The sequence below is a fragment of the Choloepus didactylus genome, chromosome 4, assembly GCF_015220235.1.
Source record: "Choloepus didactylus isolate mChoDid1 chromosome 4, mChoDid1.pri, whole genome shotgun sequence".
Classification (NCBI taxonomy): Eukaryota; Metazoa; Chordata; class Mammalia; order Pilosa; family Megalonychidae; genus Choloepus; species Choloepus didactylus.
In genome coordinates, this window is record NC_051310.1 from 141,417,611 (window position 1) to 141,441,061 (window position 23,451).

The 23,451-nt window shown below is 36.1% G+C and overlaps 1 protein-coding gene across 2 annotated transcripts in view; it reads right to left on the bottom strand.

The window, feature by feature from the left end:
- Window positions 1–22,295, bottom strand: part of BUB1B (BUB1 mitotic checkpoint serine/threonine kinase B) — a 67,679-nt gene extending 45,384 nt beyond the window's left edge. For both annotated transcript variants that reach the window (XR_005216481.1, XM_037834320.1), the window contains exons 1-5: window positions 22,101–22,295; window positions 19,580–19,726; window positions 16,680–16,739; window positions 16,100–16,244; window positions 12,947–13,143 (exon numbers count right to left, since the gene is read on the bottom strand). Coding sequence is in view for 1 of the 2 variants with exons in the window: in XM_037834320.1 (XP_037690248.1) it covers window positions 12,947–13,143; window positions 16,100–16,244; window positions 16,680–16,739; window positions 19,580–19,726; window positions 22,101–22,135 (584 nt within the window). In the remaining variant the exon portion in view is untranslated. The remainder of the gene's footprint in view (window positions 1–12,946; window positions 13,144–16,099; window positions 16,245–16,679; window positions 16,740–19,579; window positions 19,727–22,100) is intronic.
- Window positions 22,296–23,451: the final 1,156 nt, after the last annotated feature.

The window sequence follows — 23,451 nt, forward strand, 5'->3', positions numbered from 1 at the left end:
TGATATCTCCCTAGAGGGTATATCTTCCCTAAGAGGAAGGAGGTGGTGCCAAGCTCTACTACCTGCCTTCCATTCAGAACCAGACCCCAGAGCCTGTGGGGAAAACAGCCACGGGACATACCTCTTTACACCAGTCGGGAGTGACAGGCTGACAGGAGCCATCTGCTGGGCAGAAAAACACAGTGGCTTGAGCTTCACAGGGTGTGTCAATCTTCTAAGGCACACCCTCAGGGAAACCTGATACTATTGCCTCCTTCTGAGACCAGAACCCATTCTGGTCTGGGAAAACCTGATTGGGGTAACCAAGGAAACAAGATGCCTAGAAAACAGTAAACTACAACCTACACTAAGAAAAATGAAGTTATGGCCCAGTCAAAGGAACAAACTTACACTTCAACTGAGATACAAGAATTTAAACAACTAATGCTAAATCAATTCAAAAAGTTTAGGGAAGATATGGAAAAAGAAATGAAGCATATAATGAAAATACTGGGCGTACATAAGGTAGAAATTGAAAGTTCAAAAAACCAACTGGCAGAATCTATGGAAATTAAAGGCACAACACAAGAAATGAAAGACACAATGGAGACATAAAACAACAGATCTCAAAAGGAAGAAGAAAACACTCAGGAACTGGAGAACAAGGCACCTGAAATCCTACACACAAAAGGACAGAGAAAAGAATGGACAAATATGAGCAACATCTCAGGGAATTGAATGACAACATGAAACGCATGAGTGTATGTGTCATGGGTGTCCCAGAGAAGAAGAGAAGGGAAAAGGGGCAGAAACAATAATAGAGGAAATAATCAATAAAAATTTCCCATCTATTATGAAAGACATAAAATTACAGATCCAAGAAGCGCAGCGTACCCCAAACAGAATAGATCTGAATAGGCCTATGCCAAGACACTTAATAATCAGATTATCAAACTCAAAGATAAAAACGAGAATCCTGAAAGCAGCAAGAGAAAAGTGATCCATTACATACAAAGGAAGCCTGATAAGACAATTTCTGGATTTCTCAGTAGAAACCATGGAGGCAAGATGGAAGTGAGGTGATATATTTAAGATACTGAAAGAGAAAAACCACCAACCAAGAATCCTATATCTGGCAAAATAGTCCTTCAAATATGAGGGAGAGCTTAAAATATTCTCTGACAAATAGACAATGACAGAGTTTGTGAACAAGATACCTGCTCTACACGAAATACTAAAGGGAGCACTACAGATAGATAGGAAAAGACAGGAGCGAGAGATGGGGAACACAATTTTGGGTGACGGTAGCACAGCAATGTACGAACACTGAACAAAGATGACTGTGAGGATGGTTGAAAGAGGAAGGCTAGGAGCATGTGGGACACCAGAAGGAAAGAGGAAAGATAAAGGCTGGGACTATATAACTCAGTGAAACCTAGAGTGCTCAGCAATTGTGATAAAGGGTACAAATATGTTTTTATATGAGAGAAAACAAACGAATGTCAACATTGCAAGGTGTTAAAAATAGGGTGGGTTTAATTACATGGAACTTTGAATAGGAAGTGAGATACGATAGGTTAGTATAGGTTAGAGTGAAATAGTGACACATCCCAAAGTAATTTGGGCAGAGAATAAAAAACATATTTACAGCCTCCCCCCACCCCCCGCCCTGAGGAGCTGGGTGGGGGAAGGTGCAGAAGTGTTGGACTTCCTCACCTGGACTGGTGTCAATGTCACAAACATTGGGACTGGCGGTTTGATGTGCTGAGCCCTCGATCATGGGATGTGCCCTTACGAAGCTTGTTACTGCAAAGGAGAGGCTAAACTTGCATATAATTGTGCCTAAGAGTCTCCCCCTGAGTGCCTCTTTGTTGCTCAGATGTGGCCTCTCTCTCTCTAACTAAGCCACCTCGGCAGGTGAACTCACTGCCCTCCCCACTATGTGGGACCCGACTCCCAGGGGTGTAAATGTCCCTGGCAACGCAGGATATGACTCCTGGGGATGAATCTGGACCCGGCATCATGGGATTGAGAATATCTTCTTGACCAAAAGGGGGATGCAAAATGAGATGAAATAGTTTCAGTGGCTGAGAGATTTCAAATGGAATCGAGAGGTCACTCTGGTGGACATTCGTATGCACTATATAGATAACACCTCTTAGGTTTTAATGTATTGTAATAGCTAGAAGTAAATACCTGAAACTACCAAACTCCAACCCAGTAGTCTGGACTCCTGAAGACAATTATATAATAATGTAGATTACAAGTGGTGACAGTGTGATTGTGAAAACCTTGTAGATCACACTCCCTTTATCTAGTGTATGGATGGATGAGTAGAAAAATGGGGATAAAAACTAAATGACAAATAGGATGGGATGGGGGGGATGGTTTGGGTGTTCTTTTTTTACTTTTATTTTTTTTTACTCTTATTCTGATTCTTTCTGATCTAAGAAAAATGTTCAGAAATAGATTGTGGTGATGAATGCATAAGTATATGATTGTACTGTGAACAGCTGATTGTATACCATGGATGATTGTACGGTATGTGAATATATTTCAATAAAACTGAATTAAAAAAAAATAGGGTGGGTTTTGGGGAAAAATACAGTCAATACAAACCCAGAGACAGTAATTAACAGAAACATTGTATTATGCTTCCCTTAATCTAACAAAGGCAATATACCAAAGCTAAATGCATACAAGAGGGGAACATAAGGGAGGGGTATTGGGACTCTTGGCATGGGTGATATTGTTTGACTCTTTATTCTACTTTAGTTTAATGCTATCTTTCCTTTTGTTGCTTCCTAGCTGTCATGTTTTATTTTTGTTGTTGTTGTTTTGTTTTGTTCTTTTCTTTTTTCTTTTTCTTTTGTCTCTCTACCTTCTTTGACTCTTCCTCCTCCTTTGTGAAGAAATGTGGAGATGTCCTTATATAGATAGAGGTGATGGTGGTGAATACATCAATAAGTGACGATACAGGGAACCATTGACTGTTTACTTAGGATGGAATGTATGGTGTGTGAACAAAACCATCTTTAAAAAAATGAGTTGATGGAGGAACCTTGAGGGCACTATATTGAATGCCATAAGACAGAGACAAAAGGACAGATATTGCAGGGTCTCACTGATAGGAACTAATTATAGTATGTAAACTCACAGACATGAAATACAAGTCACCAGGATATAGAACAAGGCTAAAGAATGGGGAGTGGTTGCTTACTATGAATAGAATATTCAACTAGGGTGAACTTAAATGTTTGGAAATGGACAGAGGTAATGGTAGCATGTTGTGAGAATAACTAACAGTGCTAAATGGTCTGTGAATGTGGTGGAAAGGGTAAGCTCAGAGTCACGTATGTCACCAGAAGGAAAGGTGGAGGTTAAAAGATGGGAATTTATAAAACAATGAATCTTGTGGTGGACAATGGCCGTGATTAACTGTATAAATATTAGAAGTCTCTCTCATGAGCTAGAACAAATGTATGACACAATAACTAGAAGTTAATAATAGAGGGGCACAAAGGAAAAATATATATACCTATTGCAAACTATATACTACAGTTAGTAGTATTTTAACATTCTTTCATCAAGAGTACCAAATGTACTATACCAATACTATGAGTCAATAATGGAGGTGGGGGTGGTTAGGAGTATGAGAGGATTTGAGTTTCCTTTTTTTGTCTTTATTTCTTTTCCGGAGTAATGAAAATGTTCTAAAAATTGAAAAAAAAATTAATTGTGGTGATGGATGCACAGCTGTATGATGGTACCCTGGGCAATTGATTGTACACTTTGGATCTTTGGATAACTGTATGGTATGTGAACAATCTCAATAAAACAAACAATAATTAAATTAAATTAAATAAAAAAAAAGGTTGTTCTGATTGTACACTTTGGATCTTTGGATAATTTTATGGTATGTGAACAATCCCAATAAAAGAAAATAAAATAAAATTAAAAAAAAAAAAAAAAAAAAAGGTTGTACTGGAGGTTACTCCTATGCAAGCTTCACCTAGATATGCCAAACGAACACAATATGATAGGCCCAAGTCAATAGTAGTCCCAAAAACCTTAAAGAATACCCGGATCCCTATCTGAGACTCCATAAGAGTTTCACTTACTAAGTTTATTCTTCAGAAACTTAAATCCGTCAGAGCGCTCCTATGCCAGCTAAGTCCCAAAACCCAGAGGCAATAGCTTCTTCAAGAACATCAACTATATGTGTCCCCCTTGCTCATAAAGTTGACACTCCTTTTCAACATGAAGAGGTTAGGGTAGACACTGCCTAGATATCCATGAAAAGTGGGAGAGTGATTAAACTAGAGGAAGGGGTAGCAATAGACAAGATGGATTATGAATATTGAATCTTTATATAATTTTCTTTTTCTTAGTTGCTAGGGTATTAGAATAGTTAGAAGGAAAGAATTGAAATGGTGGAACTGGAACCCATAACATCCTTTGAAATTTGTTCTATAGCTACTTATTAAATTGTAATTTGAAACCTATAACTTTTTGTATATATGTTATATTTCACAATAAGGAAATAATGAAACTATGGTACTATAACTCATAATAACTTTGGAAGTTTCCTGTATATCTACTTGTTAAATCATACCTTGAAAGATATTACCTTTTTGTATATATGCTATATTTCATAATAAGGAAATAACTGAAACTGTGGAATTGTAACTTATAGTATTCTTTGAAATTTGCTATTTGTTAGATTGTACTTGGAAAGCTATCGCTTCTATGCATATATGTTATATTCTACCATAAAAAACATAAGATAAATTTTAAAAATTAAAAATGGAAAAAAAAATATTATAGAAGTATCTTTGTTCAAATAAAGTCCCAGTTTAAAAAGCAAAGATTAACTGTCTTAAGTCATAGACTAGAACACCCAAAAGGGGGAGGAAATCTATTTCAAAGGGAGTGGAATGGGCTTTCCAAATTCTGTAAGCGGGTTGGGGGCTGGGGATTCTCAAGGCCACCAGTAAGCACAAAATCAGGACAAGACAAAGGCTCAGAAAAGACAGAGAAGACCCCTGCACTTTGGGTTTGCCTTGAGCTAATATTCTTGACAGAAGGGCTGAACTCTGAAGGAACACACCAGCTAACAAACACACAATTTGCAAAGATTGTGAAAACTGTGCAAAGATGGTTTGTTTTTATTAGCTCCTGGCACTCAAGGAACTCTCTGTCACATCATTTGCTGTTTACAGATTTAAGGAACAGACAGTTTAGGAACTAAATCCTAGGGTTACTACTTTAAAATATTAAAATGTACTGTGGGTAACAAAAGATTACAAGACATACAAAGAAACAGGAAATGATGACCCATTCAAAGGAACAAGATAAAAATCCAGAAACCATCAATGAATAAAACAGACTTTGGACATACAAGACAAAGACTTAAAACATTTAAAAAAACTTTTAAAATCTCATTATGATCAAGAAGATAAAGGTAAACATGAAGAAAGAACTAAAGAATATCAGGAAAAAGATAAACAATCTGAGAATCTCAATAAATAGAAAGACATTAAAAAGGAACCAAACAGAAGTACTGGAGTTGAAGCCAACAATAATAGAAATGAAAAACTCCCAAGAAGATTTCAACAGCAGATTGGAACTGGCAGAAGAAATAATCCACGAACTGAAAGACAACTGAAATAATTCAAGCTGAGGAGAAAGGAAAAAGAATGAAAAAAAAGTGACAAAGCCTAAAAGACCTGGGGACAATATCAAGTGTAACAATATATGCACCATGGGAGTTCTAGAAAGAGAAGGAAGAGAGAAAAGGGTAGAAGAAATATTCAAAGAAAGAATGGCAGAACACTTCCCAAATTTAATGAAAGACATGAATATGCACATTCAAGAAGCCCAGTGAACCCCAAAGAAGATAAACTCGAAGAGAACCATACCCAGACAGAGGGTAGTCAAACTATCAAATGCCAAGGACAAAGGAAAGAGTTCTGAAAGCTGCAAGAAAAAAGCAACATGTTATATACAAGGGAGCCCCACTAAGATTAAGTGATGATTTCTCATCAGAAGCCATGGAGACAAGAAGGCAGTGTAATGAAATACTTAAAGTGCTGAAAGAAAAAAAATTGCCAATCAAGATTTTATATCTGGCAAGGCTGTCTTTCAAAAATGAGGGAGAGATGAAGACATTCCCAGATAAATAATGCTAAATTCTTCAGACTGAAACGAAGGGACACTAGACAGTAGACTGAACTGACAAAAAGAAAGACCTCCAGTAAAGGTAACCATATGGGAGATTATAAATGCCAGTGCTATTTTATGATACTTTTTTGGTATGTAACTCCACTTTTTACTTCTTATGGATTCAAAAATACAAATGCATAAAAAGTAATGACATGGAAACCATCTATCTGACAAAAGACTGATATCTTGCACATATAAAGAAATCCTACAACTCAATGACGATAGTACAGACAGCCCAATTATAAAATGGGCAAAAGATATGAAAAGACAGTTCTCTGAAGAGGATATACAAATGGCCAAGGAACATATGAAAAAATGTTCAGCGTCACTAGCTATCAGAGAGATGCAAAGTGAGACCACAATGAGATACCATCTCACACCAATTAGAATGGCTGCCATTAAACAAACAGGAAACTACAAATGCTGGAGAGGATGTGGGGAAATTGGAACTCTTATTCATTGTTGGTGGGACTATATAATGGTTCAGTCACTCTGGAAGTCAGCCTGGCAGTTCCTTAGAAAACTAGATACAGAGTTACCCTTCAATTCAGCAACTGCACTTCACGGTATATACCCGGAAGATCTAAAAGCAGTGACATGAACAGATATCTGCACGCCAGTGTTCATAGCAGCATTATTCACAATTGCCAAGAGATGGAAACAACCCAAGTGTCCTTCAACAGATGAGTGGATAAATAAAATGTGGTATATACACATGATGGAATACTACGCGGCAGTAAGAAGGAACGATGTCGTGATACATATGACAACATGGATGAACCTTGAAGACATAATGCTGAGTGAAATAAGCCAGGCATAAAAAGAGAAATATTATATGCTATCACTAATGTGAACATTGAAAAATGTAAAACAAATAGTTTATAAAGAGGAAAAAAAAAAGTAATGACAAACCTAGGTACAAAGAATGTAATTGGTAACAAGTACAAAAATAGGGGGGAGGACAAAGGGGTAAAGGAATAGTGAAAGTGTATGCTATTGAAGTTAAGTTAGTATCAAATCAAATGTGATTTTATAGACTTAGGATGTTAAATTTAAGCCCCATGGAAACCACAAAGAAAATATATGAAAAATATATACAGAAGGAAATGAGAAGGGACTCAAAAATGATACACTACAAAAATCAAACAAATATCAAAGTTGGCATTAAGGGAAGAACTGAGAGACAAAAAGGATGTAAGAGTTAGACTTACAAAGACAAAATAGCAAAACGGCAGAGGAAAGTCCTGCTTTATCGGTACTTAAACTGTAAATGTATTAAACACTCTGGTCAAAAGGCAGAGACTGGCAGAATGGATAAAAAAAACCATGTCCAACTATATCCTGTTTACAAGAGACTCACCCCTTAAATTCAAACACACAAAGTTGATGAAAATGAAAAAATGGGAAAAAAAAATCATGTCATGCAAAGAGTAACCAAGAGACAACTGGGGTAGCTATACTAATATCAGATAAAATAGATTTTAAGTCAAAAACCATTATGAGGGACAAAAGTCACTGTATACTGATAAAGGGGTCAATTCACAAGACAACAGAATAATTGTAAATGCTTCTAATGGCAGAGGCCCAAAATATATGAAGTAAATACTGACAGATTTGAAGAGAGAAATAGATAGTTCTACCTTAGTAGTAGGACACTTCAATACACCACTTTCAAAAATGGATAAAACCCCTAGACAGAAAATCAATATGAAAATAGAAGACTTGAATGATATTATAAACCAACTAAACCTAACAAACATATACAGATCACCACTCAACAACAGCAGAATACACACTCTTCTTTAGTGCTCATGGGACATTCTCCAGGATAAACCATATGTTAGGTCACAAAACAAGTCTCAAATTGAAAAACAGTGAAATCATATAATGTATTTTCTCTGACCACAATGATATGAGAAATCAATAACAGAGGGAGAAATGGAAAATTCACAAAAATGTGGAAACTGAACAACACACTCTTAAACAGCAAATGGGTCAAAGAAGAAATCACAAGGGAAATTAGGAAATATCTTGAGAAGCAAATGAAAACTAAAACATAACATACCAAAACTTATGGGAGGCAACAAAGGCAGTAATGAGAGGGAAATTTATACCTCTAAATGTTTACATTAAAAAAGAACAAAGACTAAAGGAAGTTCTACAGGTTGAAAAGAAAAGACAGGCGAGAGAGGCTTGGAGGAGAGTGCAGAAATGAAGACGTAAGGGTAACTAAAAGGATAAAAAAGAGAGAAAAAGATAAGATAGGATAAATAAAAGTCAAAGGATAAATGGTAGAAGTAAGTACCGAATATTAACACATTCAAGTAATAACATTGAATGTTAATGGATTAAACTCCCCAATCAAAAGACATAGATTGGCAGAATGGATAAAAAATATGATCCATCTATATGTTGTCTACAAGACACTTATTCTAGACCCAAAGATAAAAATAGATTGAAAGTAAAAGGCTGGAAAAAGATATCCCACGCAAACAGTAACCAAAAAAGAGCTGGGGTAGCTATACTAATATTGAACAAAATAGACTTTAAGTGCAAAACTTATGAAACAAAGAAAGACTTTATATACTAATAAAAGGGACAATTTACCAAGAAGAAATAGCAATAATAAACATCCATGCATTTAACCAAGGTGCCCCAAAGTATATGAGGCAAACACTGGCCAAAAAAAGGGAGTAATAGACATCTCTACAATAATAGTTGGGAGACTTCAATACACCACTGTCATCAATAGATAGAACATCTAAACAGAAGATCAATAAGGAAACAGATGACCTGAATAATATAATAAATGAATTAAACCTAATAGACATAAATAGAACAATGTACCCCAAAACAGCAGGATATACATTCTTCTCAAGTGTTCATGGATCCTTCTCCAGGATAGAGCACATGTTGAGTCACAAAACAGATTTCAATAAGATTGAAATTATACAAAATGCACTTTCTCTGATCATAATGGAATGAAGCTGGGAATTAACAACAGGCAGAGAACTGGAAAATTCATAAATATATGGAGATTAAACAACACACTCTTAAACAATCAGTGGGTAAAGGAAGAAATTGCGAGAGAAATTAGTAACTATTTCGAGACAAAAGGAAAGGAGAACACAACATATCAAGGAGTGGAGGCAGTGCCAAGAGGGAAATTTATAGCCCTAAATGCCTACATTAAAAAGGAAGAAAGATCTCAAATCAAAGACCTAACTGAATATCTGGAGGAACTAGAGAAAGTACAGCAAACTAATCCCAAAGCAAACAGAAGGAAAGAAATAATAACGATTAGAGCAGAAACAAATGAAATTGAGAACATGTAAACAGTAGAGAGAATCAATAAAATCAAAAGTTAGTTTTTTAAGAACATCAATAAAATTGACAAACCCTTAGCTAGACTGGCAAAGAAAAAGAGAGGCAGCAAATAAATAAAATCAGAAATGAGAATGGGGTCATTATTACTGACCCCATAGAAACAAAAAAGATCGTAAGAGGATATTATGAACAACTGTATGCCAACAAATTAGCCAACAAATTAGCCAACTTAGATGAAATGGACAATTTCCTGGAAACACATGAACAACCTACACTGACTCTAGAAAAAACAGAAGACCTCAACAAACCAATCTCAAGTAAAGAGATTGAATCAGTCTTCAAAATCCATCAACAAAGAAAATCTCAGGACCAGATGGCTCTGTAGGTGAATTCTACCAATCATTTCAAGAATTACTAACAATCCTGCTCAAACTCTTCCAGAATACTGAAGAGGAGGGAACGCTACCTAACTCATTCTATGAAGACAACATCACCCTAATACCAAAGCCAGGTAAAGATACCACAAGAAAAGAAAATTACAGACCAATCTCTCTAATGAATATAGATGCAAAAATCCTGAACAAAATACTTGCAAATCGAATTCAACAGCACATTAAAATAATTATACACCATGATAAAGTAGGTTTTATTCCAGGTATGCAAGGGTGATTCTACATCAGAAAATCAATTAATGTAATATACCACATTAACAGATCGAAGGGGAAAAAACCACAAAATCGAAGGAATCGCCCCAATTGATGAAGAAAAGGCATTTGACCAAGTCCAGCATCCTTTCTTGATAAAAACACATCCGAAGACAGGAACAGAAGGTAACTTCCTCAAAATGTTAAAGGGCATATATGAAAAACCCACAACTAACATTGTACTCAATGGTGAGAGACTGAAAACTTTCTCTTTAAGATAGGGGACAAGATAAGGATGCCCAGTGTCACCAATGTTATTCAACACTGTACTGTAAGTTCTAGCCAGAGCACTTAGACTGAATATCCATATCCAAAAGAATGAAAGAGGACCCCTATCTTACACCTTACATAAAAACTATTACCTCAAAATAGATCAAAGATCTAAATATAAGAGCCAGGACCATAAAACTCCTAGAAGAAAAGGTAGAAAGCATATTGAAGATCTTATGGTAGGAGGTGGTTTCTTAGACTTTACACCCAAAGCATAAGCAATGAAAGAAAAGATAAATGGGACTGCCTCAAAACTGGATACTTTTATGTCAAAGGACTTTGTCAAGAGGGTAAAAAGGCAGCCTACTCAATGGGAGAAAATATTTGGAAACCACATATCTGATAAGAGTTTAATATTCAGGATATATAAAGTGATCCTACAACTCAATGATAAAAAGACAACCCAATTATAAAATGGACAAAAGACATGAATACACATTTTTCCAAAGAGGAAATACAAATGGATAAAAAGCACATGAAAAGATGCTCAACTACACTAACTATTAGGGAAATGCAAATCAAAACCACAATGAGATATCATTTTACACCTACTAGAACGGCCATTAAAACAGAAAACTACAAGTGTTAGAGAAGATTGAAAAAATAGGAACACTTATTCACTGCTAGTGGGAACGTAAGATGGCACAGCCACTGTGAAAGAGTTTGGTGATTCCTCAGGAAGCTAAGTAGAGAACTGCAATATGATCCAACAATCCCACTACTAGTTATATACTCAGAAGAACTGAAAGCAGGGACGCAAACAGACATTTGCACACCAATGTTCATAGTGGCATTATTCACAATTGCCAAATTGTGGAAGCAACCCAAGTGTCCATCAACCCAAGTGTCCATTATTATCCATGAATGGACAAACAAATTGTGGTATATACATATGATGGAATATTATTCAGCTGTAAGAAGGAATGAAGTCCTGATGCATGTGACAACTTGAATGAACCCCGAGGACATTATGTTAAGTGAAATAAGCCAGACACAAAAAGACAAATATGGTATGATCTCACTAATATGTACTAAATATAATAAGTCAACTCATGGAGTTACTATCTAGAATATAGGTTACCATAAGATAGGATGAAGATAAAGAAAGGGGAACTGAGGCTTAACTTGTGCAAATTTTTTAATAAGGTTGATTGTAAATGTTTAGAAATGAATAGAGGTGATGGTAGCACATTATTGTGTGTGTAAACTACAATATAGTGTGTGTAAACAAGCACTGAATCATGTGTGTCAGTGTGGTTGAAAGAGAAAGTTTAGAATCATGGCTATCACTAGAAGGAAAGCTAGAGGATGAAACAAGGGACTGTATGGCAGCAAACTGTTGTGTATGATGGTGGTTAACAGTACAAATACAAGAATGTTCCTGTATGAATTAGAACAAACGTATGTCACAATTACAGGATGTTAATAATAGGGTGATATATAAGAAAAGATATACCTAATCCAACTATGAACTATAGTTAACAGAAATATCTTAATGTTCTTCCATCATTTATAACAAATGTACCACACTGATACTAAGTGTTAATAATAAAAGGGTATAAGGGGCATGAGGTTTTTCTTTTTGGAGCCATGAAAAAGTTCTAAAATTGACTGTGGTGATGAAAACACAGCTCTGTGATTATACTGAGAGCCAATGATTGTACACTTTGGATGGATTGTATGGTGATGAATAAAACTGTTTTGAAACAACAACAACAACAGAGATCTCAAATCAGAGACCTAATCTCACAATTGGAGGATCTAGAAAAAGATGACAAACTAAACCCAAAACAAGAAAAAGGAAGGAAATAACAAAAATTAGAGTGGAGATAAATGAAATAGAGAATATAAAATAATAAAATTGACAAAAATCAAAAGTTGGTTCTTTGAAGACATCAATAAAATTGACAAACCTTTAGCTAGACCGACAAACAAACAAAAAAAAGGATGCAAATAACTAAATCTGGTATATCTATACAATGAAATATTTCTCAGCAATAAAACTGAACTATTGATACATGTAAAGACATGAATGAATCTCAAATACATCATGCTAAAAGAAAGAAGCCAGATTCGAAAGGCTATATATACTGTCTGATTCCATTTATATGACATTCTGGAAAAGACAAGACTCTAGGGCTGGAGAATAGATCAGTGTTTGTCAGGGGCTGGTGCTGAAAGTAGGTGTTGACTACAAATGGGCAGCACAACAGAATTCTTTTAGGGGATGATGGAATTGTTGATTGTGGTGGAGATAGCTACATGACAATTCATTTGTCAGAACTCCTACCCCCTAGAGGGAACCTTACTATGTACCAAATACAAATTTTTAAATATATGTCTTAATTTGAATAGTAACTAAGTAAACTTGCCATTCCATTGGAAATCACTTTATTCTATTAATTGTAAGAGTTAAGACGTGCTCCAGAGAAGCGGTTTACCGGTGCTGAGACTGCAGTCTTTCCAGTGGTTCGGCCTTCCGTTGAATCCCTTCCTGAAATATCATATCTGCTTTCTTAAAGTTTTCTCTAGCTTCATATTCTTCAGCCCATGAGATATAAAACTGAGCAAGTGAAACTCCAATCTCTTGGTTGTGTAAATAACTGTACATATCCAAAGGCTCATTGCATAAATGCCCCTGTAACAAATTAAAAGCATTAACAGTTAACCAATTTCAATTCACTATTGAGTGCCTAATTATGTGCCAAACAATCACAGGAGATAGTATCTATGTAGTTTCTGCACCAAAAAAAATAAAAAAAAAATTAAAAAAAAAATACATATATATATATATATATATATTATATTATATTATATGTGATAAGAACTATAGTGGGAGGACCTAAAAAAGAGCAAAAGTGAGAAATTAATTTGGAAGTAAAGGGGATGAAGAAGAAAAGCTTCAAGAAGGGGTGATACATGAACTGGCTGTGAAAGAAAGAAAAATAGGTTTTAATTAGGAGAATGGGGAGGGAAGGCATTCTAGGTAGAGTAAATAGCATAAGCAAAGACAAAGACAACTGAAAGTACATGGAGGGTATAGGTAAGATACGAGTCTGGAGAAAAAAAGTTGCGACAGGTCTTGAATGTTGAGTTAATTAATTTTTAATTTACCTGATAGTCAATGTATGTGTGTTGGAGTAGGAGAGCTATAAGTAAAGAAATGACTTGATTAAATCTGGAATTTATATGAGACCTTATAAGACCAGATACCATGTAGAGAATTCTGACAGCAAAAAGGGGAAAAAATAAAAAAATCCCACATAATAAATATTTTGATATATTTTCTTAAGGAAAAGAAGGCTATTTATCCTTTTATACAGGAGATTATAAAATATATATATATATATATATATATATCTCACTTTAAACAGTTTTAATCATAATGACCAAAATTTGATTTTATTCCACTTAACATTGCATCATACATTTTTCTATGCTGTTGCATACTCTTCTTTATTATTTTTAAATGGCTGCATAACATTCCATCTGGTAGATGTTACATAATTTAATTATTCCCCTATTTCTGGATATTTAAACAACTTACAATTTTGCCCAGTTATAATACCATAATAAATTTCTTCATGAATACATTTTACATTTTATATTATTCCCTTAAGATAAATTCCTAGAAGCAGAACTATGTTAAAAAGTAACGAATTGCTTCTAACGCTCTAAAGAGGGTTGTACAAATTTAAAATGCTAGTAGTAACAAACAAATATGCTATTTTCACCAGAACCTTACCAGAATTAGAAACTATTAAAAAGACAAGTATTTCTAATTTCATAGAAAAACGGCATTTCAATGTTCTAATTAGTTCTTTTACTACTAAGGAGGTGAACATTTTCTTCCCTTTTCTTTATGTATTTTTCTTTCATGTCTATCTGTTTCTGATCTATCTATTCCTGATTGAGCCTAGGTTAACACGTCTTTGTATGTGTTCCCATGGAACTCAGTACTTCCGCTTTTGTAACAATTAACAATCAATTGCTTAATCTCTGTCTTTCCCAATAAAACTAAGCTCCACAAGGTAGGAAACATTACTGTCTACTATATTCCAGTCCCTAGCCAGAGTCTGGTACAATAAATATTGAATAAATGCATGCTCCATTTACATCTTTGACAAGAACAATTTGTATTTGATACAAAAATTATTTCTTAAAAGCAAAAGAGTTTAATATACTGGTTATCCATCTAAAATGTACAGATTACTGCTGATCATTTCAATTTAAGGGTTGTCTTGACCAGTGTATCTCAGATTATCTACAGTGAAAGGGTCTTTTTTAAAAAACTGATATTTTGTAAAATACAATAAAAATACAAATTACTAGAAAAATGATGTGTTTGGATGTTGCGTAATGTCAAATTGTTATCCAAGTTTCTAAGTGCTTACTCTTAATTTTTGTACCTATCTTGTGCAATCTGCACACCATCCTTTTAGTGGCACTGGTTTAGAATCCATGCTTTTCAATTTATGATAATTTCGTTGCTCTTCAGTACCAGAACCAGGTTAGCATAAGTAAACTGATAAATCATTTCAATTAATTGTTACTTTTAATAGCTCCAATTAAATATAATCATGGGATTAAAAGTCACTTCAGAGGTTCATCTAGTCGAACCTTTTAATAAATCACTTATAAAATGTTGACTAAGATAGAATGAAGGACACCAGGGATTTCAGTTTCTTGGCTAACAAATCTGTTTAGCAGTCTTTGGGTTCCATCCTTTGTTATAAATTTCTGTAACTAGTATCTCTAAGGTAATTTCTCCAACCTATAAATAAGGATGCCAAACTGATATATCAAATGCCTTCCTGAACTCAAGATGTGTTTTGCCTTCAGAATTCACCTGATTTCCTGGACTAGAAACTATCTGAAGTTTAAAAGCCTTCCTCAAGAGATATATTTCAGCCAATACATTTATCAACGGATTTCAAATACCAATATTTTGTCAAATTACCACAGTTGTGAACAATTCTAAATATTTATTGCTTACTTTTTTCTAATCTCCTTTAGGATAAAAGAATAAAATTAATGTCTAAGAAACCCTGGTCATTAATTTTATGAAAAATATGTTTACATGAAAAATACAAGAATGTTCTAGAAATAAAAGAAATTCATGTCAAGTAAGACAATACAAAGTGGTCAGACACATATTTTTCAGTCTAGCAATATTTCAGGTGAAAGAAACCCAAAGACTGATAAAGAACCTAAACGTCAGTTTTTAATGGTGATATTTCTCAAAAAAAAGGGGAGAAAGGGATACTAAAATCTCCTACAGAGGCTTTTTCCCAAAAATCTACTGTTACCATCTGTTGGTGTCTGCATGTCCTCTTCCAGTCAGTTGTATGGCTCAATTATGCTTAAAATAAATAACCCATAATCCATGGAAAGATATATAGGTCTGTGATCAGTCTTAAAGGGGTGAAAAAAAATATTTTATTTCATACTTAAATTGAACCAATGTAACAAATAATGAGTATGTACTAAATGCTTAGTATCTATTAAAGGGCTCAGATTTTGCTACTTTTTTGGTATACCAAACCTCTAGAGAAAAATATTTTAAACTCATAGGGCACTTGAGAAAGACTCACCAATTTAAGCCAGAGACTGAGAAATCGAGGATCACTGTAGTATCGTTTTTCTCCTTGTAGTGCTTCTACGGCTCTTTCTAATAATGTTGACATGTTACTCTCCTTCCCCCCCTGGGGATAGTTCTGCTCTGTCCAGTTAATATATCTGAAAGGGAAGAGAAAGAATATTTTTAAGTTGAACATGTATTTTGTTTTTGCTCCAAGACTCATTCTAGATTCCTCTAGGCAGAAATATCTAATATATTTAAAATATGTTTATTTAGGTCCTCAATGATACATGCCAAACCAGTATCCCTCAAGCTTTTCTTAAGTATCTCTAGTATGTGCCTCTGGGGAAGCCTGGGGATGGGGGTGGGAGAGTGTGCCACCAATTAGAATTTCCTCAATCTTGAACACCCTAGGAAGATACACTATGATTCTTCTAGTTCTGGGTGCACCTGAGACACCAATTGCTACTCTGACACGCCGCTTCGTACATGTTTGAGAAGCATGGCTATAAGGATTCATTTGTTAAGTTTCTGTTGGCTATAAGGATTCATTTGTTAAGTTTCTGTTGCCCTTGTTAAATAAAAAGACCTACTTATTCCACACATCCAGAGGGTCATCTCCAGCGTAAAATCTAATTTCAGATTCAAATGCCCTGAAATTTAAACAGAAAATGTTAGCATATGGAATAGTAACAATAGCCAAATGTACAAAGATTACCTCCATTTTTATTCATTTATTTAATATCAATCTAGATAGATGCAGTGGAGTTTATTAAACAGAAAGATAAAGAATAGCAATAATTTGCATTCTTTCCTTGAGAAACTAGGTAACGTAACGAGCGACAAAACATATAAAAATTAGAGAAATCAATTCCAAGACAACATACAGAAAAGCAGATTTACACAGTAGTTAAAACATCTGGAACAAGACTCCCTAAGTTCAAATCTCAGCTCTAAAAGTCCAATGAATGACACTGACAATTTATTTATACTCTCAGTTTTTAGTTTCTTCATCTGGAAAATGGGGAAAATAGTGTCTATCTTATTAGGTTGATTAGTGTTAAATGCAAAGTGTTTACAACAGTGCCTGTTACACAGTAAGTACTCAGTAAATAATAGCTATTATCAGACATGTACATGATAGCACACACACACCCCAAATATATAAAAATAATTAGAATCTTAAAGTTAGGGAAAAATATCATGGGTAACAGGTAAGATTAGTCAGAGAAGAATAAGATCATGTATTTTGGTTATTAGTGCCTTACAGACCAAAGTATGATGTTGAAAGGCAAAGGGCTACAACCAAGTTAAGATTTACCAGTTAGACTAGAGGGAATGTACTAGATAATAAATCACAATTTGGATAAAATATCAAACAACAAAAGCTATATTAAGAGGTCATATGTGATATAAAGAAAAATAAAATAGTCCCTGACACAAGGGAATTTATACTTTGATAAGAAAAACAAGATGCACAAATGAAAAATTGAGCAAACAATGCAAGACAGCATAGAATATTACAAATGCCAAGAATGGATAGTGAAGGCTTTAAGAAGTTAAAACAAAAAGACGTATCATAGAAGCAGCCTTAAAAGGTGGCTAACATTATTAGCAGTTTCTCAGAAATTTAAGTATGGAATAACCATACAACTCAGCAATATCAATCCTCGGTATATACCCAAAATAACTGAAAGCAGGGATTCGAACAAGTATTCGTACATCAATGTTCATAACAACATTATTCACAATAGCCAAAAGGCAGAAGCAACCCAAGTGTCCATCAAGGGATAAAAGGATAAACAAAACTTAGACTTATCTACATAATGGAAAATTATTCAATTGTAAAAAGAATTGAAGTTCTAATACTTGCTGTAACATAATGAATCTTGAAGACATCATGTTGAGCAAAACAGGCCAGACACAAAGGAACAAATATTAGATGATCTCATTTATATGAAATAACTAAAATATGCAAGTTGATAGACAAAAAGCAGATTACAGGATGGGGATAGTGGGGACTGTGGAGTTAATGTACAATGGGTACAGAGTTTCTGTTTGGGATGATAGAAAAGTTTTGGTAATGGATGGTGGTGAAGGTAGTACAATATTGTGAATGTAACACCACTGAAATATATACTAAAAAATGGTTAAAATCAGAAATTTTATGTTGTATATATGTTACAATAAAAATTTTAAAAATTTTTAAGCTTTCACTGCATGTAAATTATACTTTAAAAAAAAACAAAACAACACACACACATATTAGTCTTAGTGATAGATTAAATAAAATTAGGGTGAGAGAGCAGGGAGTAAGATCATTTCAGGTGAGTTTTGTTACCATTAACCAAAAAAATGAGAAGTACAAAAAGGAGGTCATATATGAAAGAGATCCAGTACTTAGTATATTAAGTGAAACATTTAAGTAATTATATATCATGGGCAGATAAAAAGACATTTAGAAAGCCAGAAGAAGATGTAAATAGTAGCTGAACAATCCTGGAAAATTTGATTATGGAAGGAAAGCAGAGGGGAAAGAATAGAGACTTAGGTAAAACAAAGTAGGAAGCTAACAAGAAAAACAGGAGTAGTTAGATGTGTGAAAACTAGTACAATGTCACAGAAGCCAAGAAGAGTTAAGACTAGAATGTAGGGGAAAAAACCAAAAGACAAAGAAAGTTAAAAAGAGAGAGAAAAAAAAAGAATGCTACTGTCTCTGAAATAAAAAAATAAACCCAGTGCTTCTAAAGACCCAATGAGATAAATTATGTTAAAAAAATTACGATAATTTGCCTATGATGGCCGAGTTTTCATCAGATTGTGCGTAGAAACTAGTATTTTGTTCTACTTTTATTTTTTATTTTTTAAGCATATTTATCAAAACATGTATTAGGCAAAGGAGAATAAGTTCTATAGGTCCATTTGAATAATGAGTATATTTCAGCCTTCTTTTTTATCTAGAAATTCTGTTAAATCATTATTGAGAAAATTCCTAGTATAAAACCAATTCCTCTGAGATTTACTGTATCTTTAGAAGTCATATTTCAAAACTACTTTCCAACAAAATTAATAATTGATTATACATGAAAGACAGCAGATTCACTTTTTCTGAGTACTCAGAATCCAAGGAAACAATCTGTCCAACTTATTACCATCTGAATTAAGTCTGTTTAGGAGTCCAGAATGACATACTACTTTGGGAAAAATAGTATGATACCTGTCTTACTATGCTTTCATCACCCCCTGCATAAGATGCATTTCAACTGATCCAGGAGTTTGGTTGCTCCACAATGAAATAAAATCCTATAGCCCTTGTTCTTAAATCGCACTTGAGAAGATCTTTAGAGTTATTAGTATGCCGAGAAAGTAGGTGGGCAACAGATTCACATTTTCGAGGACGTTCCTTGTGCCATCCTGCACGTATACACATTCACATCTTCTCCCACAGTTGGGGACAAACATTGAAAGTTTGAACCCCAGCCATTCTACACACCTTTTCTGCTGTTGAAGAGTAGTGTTACAAGCAGATTCTTGTTGTGCCAATGCTCCCTGAAGTGTGGACATGATCCGCCCCTGCCTTAAGGGTTGTACATTTTCTTTACTCAGCTCCCATTCATCTCCCTCCAGGGACATAGCTTCACTGTGAAGAGGGAAGCAAAAGTAAATCTCATACCAACAATGATTTATTATGGCACTAGCTTATTATAAATGGTTTCAGATAGGTGATTATTCATGACCTTTGGGTTGAATATGGATGGGCTGGCAAATTAGTGGGTTATTACACTCCTAAACTTCCGAGCCTTTTTGTCATCTGCTTTCCAAGTTAGTGGAGAGAGAATTGCTTGATGGAAGACAGAACTCAGCAGGGGTATTATGGACCATACTATCAGACTAAAGTTTAAGTTAGGAAGAAAAAAAGGAAAAAGTATTACAAATTTGGCAAAGTAGGGGAAAAGGCAGCAGTTCTATGCCTACCACTAAAAGCATCATGTGGCTTACTTTAAAAGTAGCACACAGTGTTGTCAGACTAACAGCCCACGTTTCAACTGATGACTTAAAACTGAAGTTTGAATATATAGGCAGTCCAGAGTAGAAGCAGACAAATGTACAGTTCACTGGTCACAACTGACCCCCCAAATTCTACCACTCGGAGAATCCCCACAAATTTTGGTGGAGCAATCACCATCATGGGTTGCGTGCTCTGTACTTCAGAGCTCTGCAATGATCAGATGGAAGCTATTTCTGACCAAGAGACATTTTCTCTGTAACTAAAACAAAAAAAAGATGAGAGACAGAAAGGCATAATCTTCAAAAAATAGAATGAACATTACATATGACCTCAATCTAAACAGGAGATGAAAACGGTCTTCAAGAAAGTAACCATAAGTGATTAATAATTAGGTTTTAACCATATTGTGTGAACCTGCAGGATCTGGCACACAGTAAGCACTGAATAAATGTTTGTTGAATGCATGTGAATTTCTTCTCTGGCTTTTAAAGTACCAATTAAGCTATTTCAATTAAATGACCCACATTGAGCAGTTCTTTACTGCCTCCTCCCAGATCCTGTCTTTCCCCCCTTTCAAATAATGGCAATTCCATTTCTGCAATTGCTCAAGACAAAAAATCTTAGCGCCAACTTTGGCGCCTCTCTCACACCCCCGTTAGCCAGTGAATCCTGTGGGTTCTACCTTCAAAGTATATCCAGAAACTAATCTCTTCTCGTTATCCCCACTGCTTACAGCCTTGCTCAAGTCACCATCATCTCTTGCCCAGGTTATTTCAATAATCTGTTAACTGGTTTCCCTACTGCCATCCTTTCCTGTCTTTCAGTCTACTCAACACTGCAGCCAAAATGATCATGTTAAAACTCAAGTCAGATCATGTCTTTGATCAAAACCTTTCAATGACTTTCGTTCTCACTCAGAGTAAAAACCAAGTCGTTACAAAGCCTGCCCTGCATCTGCATCCTTTTCACTTCATTTCTTTCCACTCTGCTGGTTTATTCTGCTCCAGCAACACCGACCTTGGACAGGCCAAATACAGATCCATCCCACACCAGGTGTTTGTATTTGCTGTTCTTCCCCCAAGATAAATGCATGACTTTATGCATGACTAGCTCTTGCATTTCCTTCAAGTCTTGATCTAAATGACACTTTCCCTGTTAAAACCTACCTAAAATTGCACCACCCCCACACGCACTCCCTATCCCCCTTCCTTGCTTTATATTTTTTTAGTACTTACTGTACCATCACCTTTTATTTTATTTATCTTGTTTATTGTCTGTATCTCCCACTATCATGCCATCCCAGAACTTAAGCTTTAGGAGGACAGATTTTTGGGCTTTTTATTTTCTGCACCTAGCACTTAGTAGGCACTCAATAAACATTCATTGCATGAAAGAAAACGCCCAAAATATGCCACTTATGTAGGTATTGTGTACTCCACAATGAAAATGCAATACAGAATTCCAACCCAGAAGAACTTGTATTTGTAAGGAAAAGCAGCAAACATGCAGGGAAGGGCTTTTTCAGACCTCTACGCTATTGGCATGATAGCACCTACCATTTTTTGAACACTTATTTGGAGACATTTACATACAAATGCTTTGAATTCTCCCAAGAGCCTGCAAGGTAGCATTAATACCAGCATTTTCTATATTAAAAAGTCCAAGGTCAAATGGCTAGCAAACAGCTGAGACTCACGCGATACAAACACAGCTCACTCTCCAAATCCCATGCTCTTTATACCACGGGGGTTCCACAGCCCCCTTTGCCTTGAAGCTGGATGCAGCTGGATTCTCATGTGTCCTCACCCCATTAAGGTCAGAGCTCATCTAGCGTCTTCACCTCCGCCCTCTCCGTCCGACTCCAACAGGAAGGAGATTCCGGCGCCACTGGCTCTTCTGACCTTGCCAGTCCTTTCCCTAACTGCTATGAGCGGAGCCTCTTTCACCTCCAAGCACCCTCGGGTCTCACAGGCCCAGTTCCCAGCAGTCCCCTTCCCATGCCTACCTCAGAGCACCCCCTTCCTTCTTCTTCGCCGCCATCCTGCTTACCCGGCTCGAGGCCCTCGTCTTAGAGCGGGCCTTTTCTCAGGGCTGCGGGCCTTTTCTCAGGACCGCAGGCTGTCTGGGCTGACTTCTGCAACCTGCCCTTAGAGGTACCGAATTGACCAGAGGATATTCCCCAACAAAAGCACGCATCCCACTCCCTCACAATCCAGTCACCTCAAACCCACATCCCTAGCTGCCAAGTTTCAAATTTAACGGTCCCGCGCGGACGGCGTAGCTACGCCCCTCCGCTCCTCCGTGCTTGCGTCTCTCGCCCAAGGCATTCTGGGGCTTGTAGTTTTTCCCGTGCTTAGCCCACGCGGTCGCGGTGCTTAGGGGAGTTGTAGTTTCGGGGGTATATGGTTGCCCAGGTGCAGTAGGCATTGGTGTAAGGCACCAATGTAAGGTGCTCTTTGAGTCCTGGCTCTGAAGCGAGTCTCAGAGCAGAGCTAGGGACGCTTTAAGCACCGGAATTTCTTTGGTGTTTTGAGTGTAAGGAGTGTAAGGAGCCCTTGCTTTTGGCCTGATCTTTTTCTGGGATGGCTAGCCAGGCTTCTGTCATCCCAGGCTGTCTGTCCCAAGTCTTCCACGCGTCCACGTTCTCAGGCCTCTAGGACCCGTTGTTTCCTGCCTTTTTTTTTTTTTTTTTTTTTTTTTTAATCATCATTTTATTGAGATATATTCACATACCACGCAGTCATACAAAACAAATTGTACTTTCGATTGTTTACAGTACCATTACATAGTTGTACATTCATCACCTAAATCAATCCCTGACACCTTCATTAGCACACACACACAAATAACAAGAATAATAATTAGAGTGAAAAAGAGCAATTGAAGTAAAAAAGAACACTGGGTACCTTTGTCTGTTTGTTTCCTTCCCCTACTTTTCTACACATCCATCCATAAACTAGACAAAGTGGAGTTTGGTCCTTATGGCATTCCCAATCCCACTGTCACCCCTCATAAGCTACATTTTTATACAACTGTCTTCGAGATTCATGGGTTGTGGGTTGTAGTTTAATAGTTTCAGGTATCCACCACCAGCTACCCCAATTCTTTAGAACCTAAAAAAGGTTGTCTAAAGTGTGCGTAAGAGTGCCCACCAGAGTGATCTCTCGGCTCGTTTTGGAATCTCTCTGCCACTGAAGCTTATTTCATTTCCTTTCACATCCCCCTTTTGGTCAAGAAGATGTTCTCCATCCCACGATGCCGGGTCTACATTCCTCCCCGGGAGTCATATTCCACGTTGCCAGGGAGATTCACTTCCCTGGGTGTCTGATCCCACGTAGGGGGGAGGGCAGTGATTT